The sequence below is a fragment of the Cariama cristata genome, unplaced genomic scaffold (genome assembly GCF_000690535.1).
Source record: "Cariama cristata isolate BGI_N322 unplaced genomic scaffold, ASM69053v1 scaffold5117, whole genome shotgun sequence".
NCBI classification, from domain to species: Eukaryota; Metazoa; Chordata; class Aves; order Cariamiformes; family Cariamidae; genus Cariama; species Cariama cristata.
In genome coordinates this window covers 40,287-44,620 of record NW_009625987.1, presented here as the reverse complement: position 1 = coordinate 44,620, position 4,334 = coordinate 40,287, and the positions used below count along the sequence as shown (strand labels likewise).

At 42.0% G+C, this 4,334-nt stretch overlaps 1 protein-coding gene across 1 annotated transcript in view; it reads left to right on the top strand.

Moving 5' to 3' along the window:
* The window catches only part of AHCY (adenosylhomocysteinase), a gene marked incomplete at its 5' end in the record, with an annotated part of 17,363 nt that extends 13,287 nt beyond the window's left edge, over positions 1–4,076 (top strand). The window contains 2 exons of the mRNA XM_009703829.1: positions 390–584; positions 3,735–4,076. Of these exons, the coding sequence (XP_009702131.1) occupies positions 390–584; positions 3,735–3,866 (327 nt within the window). The remainder of the gene's footprint in view (positions 1–389; positions 585–3,734) is intronic.
* Between the last annotated feature and the right edge of the window lie 258 nt (positions 4,077–4,334).

Genomic DNA, 4,334 nt, shown 5'->3' with positions numbered 1-4,334 from the left:
GGCGGAGCCTCTGGGGGCTGTGGGCTGCAATCCCTCACCCTCATCGGGACACCCAGGATCGGTTTTGTATACTTTTCCTTATTTCCACTATTAGTACTACTAGTATTAATACCTTATACCTTTTTTTCATTATTGTTGTATTATTAAAGTAGTTTTAATTTCCAACCCATAAGTCTCTCTCCGTTTTCTCTGTCCTTTCCCCTCCTAGGGGAGGGAGGGGGTTAACAGAGAGCATCTGCTGCCTGTTTTAAGAGCCGGCCCAGCCTTAAACGGTGACACAAGCCCACTGCTGAATTGTTGATGTGTGAAGAAAGCCCACAAAGCTTGACGTGATTTAAAATGCTCACTTTACCCTGACATCACAGTGCTTGTGCTTTTTTCCCACCCAGGTGGATCGCTATACACTGAGGAACGGCCGTCATATTATACTGCTAGCGGAGGGCCGACTGGTCAACTTGGGCTGTGCCATGGGTCACCCTAGCTTTGTCATGAGCAACTCCTTCACCAACCAAGTGCTGGCACAGATCGAGCTGTGGACCAATAGTGACAAATATTCTGTCGGAGTCCATTTCCTGCCAAAGAAGGTGAGTTAGAATAGCAGAAAGATGCAAGCTTGTAAGGAAGCCAACTTCAGATGTGATCACATAGATTTGTTTCATTTGTGCTTGAGTTCATTTTCCTACTGAGTGTTGTTGTTGCAAGGAGCTTCTGTCCCTCAGAGAATGCTTGGCTATGGTCATGCTGAGTCTGTAGTGGGCTGGTTTTGGTGGCTAACCTGCTGTACAGAACTGGGACTTGTCTGTCCTGTGACAGGAACGTCCAGTCAGTTTTTGACTTGACCTGGGGCTCTTCTCGAAGGTGCTGGGAAGCCCTGTGCTGCCTCAGGTTAGTCAGGGAGCTTCTTGTTCCTTCTGCTGAATGTCAGCTTTCACAGCAAGCTTTCATATGCCTATCCAGCAGCACAGGATAGTGGGGCAGAGTTGAAGCTGGAGTGAAACTAGGAATTGCTTTTACTGTGGTTGAGGCGGGTCTGGTTCCCATTTGCACCTGAACAGAGCTTATCACAATCTGGTCCTAATAGCTTCACAAAATATTAATGACAGATTCCCTCAGGTTTCCCTTTAAACTTATCTCTGCATTCTTTGTTCTTGGAAAAATATGGATCATGTCACAACTTGCAAATTTTGTTTTAGAAAACAAACCTGGTTTTACTTTTTCAAAACAAGCCTGAGAATTTGAGATGGTCATTGAGAAAGATACTGGAGTTAAATCCTCCTGCCTTTGGAATGCAACCAGGTGTGAGACTAAATGTGAAAATACTTTTCATTTGGGAAGTAGAATGTTTATGTTTCGGCTTATTTATGAAGTGTTTGCTGAAGGTCTTAAGCTTCCAAAACCATCCGTTAATAATCAAGCAAGTCATACCAGAAATACAACGTAGGAGGTGATCGGCAAGCTGACACATAATCCTCTTCAAAGGAAAAGTTTTGTTGACAATTCTCTCAAAAATGATGGTCCAATATTGCTAATAAAATGTGGCTTCATCCTCTTCCTGAATAACAATTTTTAGTAAGCATACTTGAACTGGAAATGAGAAGCAATGCCCAGATCAGTTAGTTACAAATGGAGTTGCGTGTTAGTGGAGCATATGGCAGTGATCTCTTCAGGTTCATATGCTGTGACTTTTTACCCTCTGCGCTCCATAGAGGATTTCAAAGAATAAAGCGGTCGCCTTGTCAGGAGAAGAAGATGGACAGAAGAGCTTTTTCTGATAATTTTCTGGCTACCATCTTTCCTTGTTCTGTGTAGTAGCTTTGAGGTCCAAATGTAAAATTTAAGAATTATCAAGTACCTTACATTGCACTTTCTTTGACTGCAAGAATATCGCTTTGATGATCAGCTATTACAAACATGCACACATTCCTGCAATGTGTGTTCCTGGAAATCTAGGCAAACTGTTGTGTCCATGTTCTTGGCACCAAATCTGTCCATCCTTATGCTCAGCTATCTGATTTTAAGGTAAGAATGTCAGCTTTCCTTTGTCTAAATTGGTGTACCTTTTTATCTAAATCTTGAAATCCCCAAGCTGAAGCAACTGTGAAGAAACTTATCTCTGCTGCAGTTTGAGAAGCTGATCTGGGAAATGTCAGGGACTCGGCTCCTTTTCAAGTGGGTGTAGTCTGTCTTGAACTTGCTGGAAATGCACCCATCAGATCTTCACATGTCAGTCTAGTCAACCAGATATGCATTCAATTTTTAACCCTCCTTTTTTTTCTGGCAGGATCTCCCAAGCTTAAATACTTGTTTCCCTTCTAAACACAGTCCTTCCAGTTAGCTTTTCTTTCTTTCATGATTTTCCTGACTCTTATGTAGTGTTTGGTAGCTTTCATGTTTCACTTTCACAGTTTTCAGTCACTTCATCTTATGTTTTTAATTTTGTCTTGTACATCTTTGGCTGTGTTGGTTCTCAAGAGATGTTGGCAGTTCCATATTACTTACTATGAGCAGGTTGAGCTGCAGTGAATTATATTCTGTACAGGTGTAGTTTTTTTACCTTGTTCGTTACAATGGGATTACTTCAGGGTAGTTGCTTGTTACCACACTCCCTTTGAATGGGAAGTCTAGGACTAGTTATTGAATCATTTAGGACATGCTGGTTCACACAAGCTGAAGATCTGGCCCTTGTTTTGTTGATTTATTGCCTTTCAAATATGTTTTAACCTTTCACATCTATTTAACTAGTGTGCTGGAAATACCGTCAGTCTTTCCTGGGCTGCTAGAATTTAGACTTAAACTTGTATCTGTTTTCTTTGTAATGATTACTTGTATTTTGCAGGAATTACAAATGGTGGTCAAACTTGTCCTGTTGTAACTCAGCAGCACCCGATCCCTTCTTGGTACTCTCCTTTCTGTCTTCAAATATCCCTGATGGCTGTACTTTCTCCTCTGCTGAAGCAGCTAGTTTGCCATTTTACTGTTTGTTTTCTGACTCTTCAGTACCTATCTCCTGTAGCACTTAACTGTCTTGTAACTACACATTTTTCAATCCCTTGAGTTTGCATGTCTGCCTGACACCTCTGTAGTAAAGAAGGTATATCAACATATCTAAGCCTATGTCCTACAGCCCACCTTGGCTTTATTGTTCGTGAAGACAATGCCAATAGATACTTGTATTCTTGCTGAATTAGTGATTCTGGAATTAATTTCTTAATACCTGTACCCTTAAGATGGGATATCTGGAAAGGAGGTGCATTTTTTTTTCCAATGTTAGAACTTACCTAGAATTGTAAGATGATAGTCTAGTATGTGCAGGCATCTTTGTAGTGGAAACATGACTTGGGCTTTACCATTCTACCAAACTGGATATTCTTAGCTCTGAATAGTTTGATCTCTGTTCTTTACTTGTTGGATGGATCTGAATGTGTAAATGAGATTGAAATGAGCTTGATTATATAAAGTTATGTCTCACTTAAGCTTAATTTGACTCCCTCAAAAGGATGGGGCTTTTCCATCTGAACACAGTTCTGTGCTCAAAGCAGTTGCCTCTGCGCTCAAGCTGGTGAGGTATGTAGGCAGGAAAAGAGCCATCTGACTGTTCATCTGTGTCAGTCTGTAAGTCCTGCTTGGGGCTGCTGTTGGTTTTCACATATTCATTTTTCACTATTGACCATGACTTCCTGAACTAATAGGACTCTGTTCTGCTAATATTCTTGTCTCGATGTTTTGTTTTCTAGCTGGATGAAGCTGTGGCTGCTGCTCATCTGGATAAACTGTGTGTGAAGCTGACGAAGCTGAGTGACAAGCAGGCCAAATACCTAGGCTTATCGAGAGATGGGCCATTCAAGCCAGACCACTACAGATACTGAGCAGGTGGCACTACCCAAAGACCAAAGTGCAGGGATACAACCTTCCAAAGCTCTTGTGTGTGCTGGCCTTCTGAGAACAAGCCCTTTGCCATACTCCTCTCAGTGCTGCAGAACCCCTCCCCTTACCAAGGGAGCTTCAGGCCCTTATTTGTTAGCGAAAGAGGATCACTCTGCTTCTTGGAATTCGAACTGGATACTTAGCTAATGTCATGGTGAAAAGGATCCTATGCACCTTTTATTGGCTCCTGATGTCCCAGTAAGGGGAGCAGAACAGAAGATTGCTAAATGAAAATGCATAGTCTTGTCAAACATGTGGCTGACAGCCTCTTTGAACAGACTAACCAATAAGATGGGGAATGATTTCTTACAGGGAGGTGCTTTTTGCTATGCCCTGCTCAAATTAGATGAACCCTGTTAGAAGGCTGACAGTGTCAGGCTTCTCTCCATAAAGGTGCCCTAGCTGAAGTG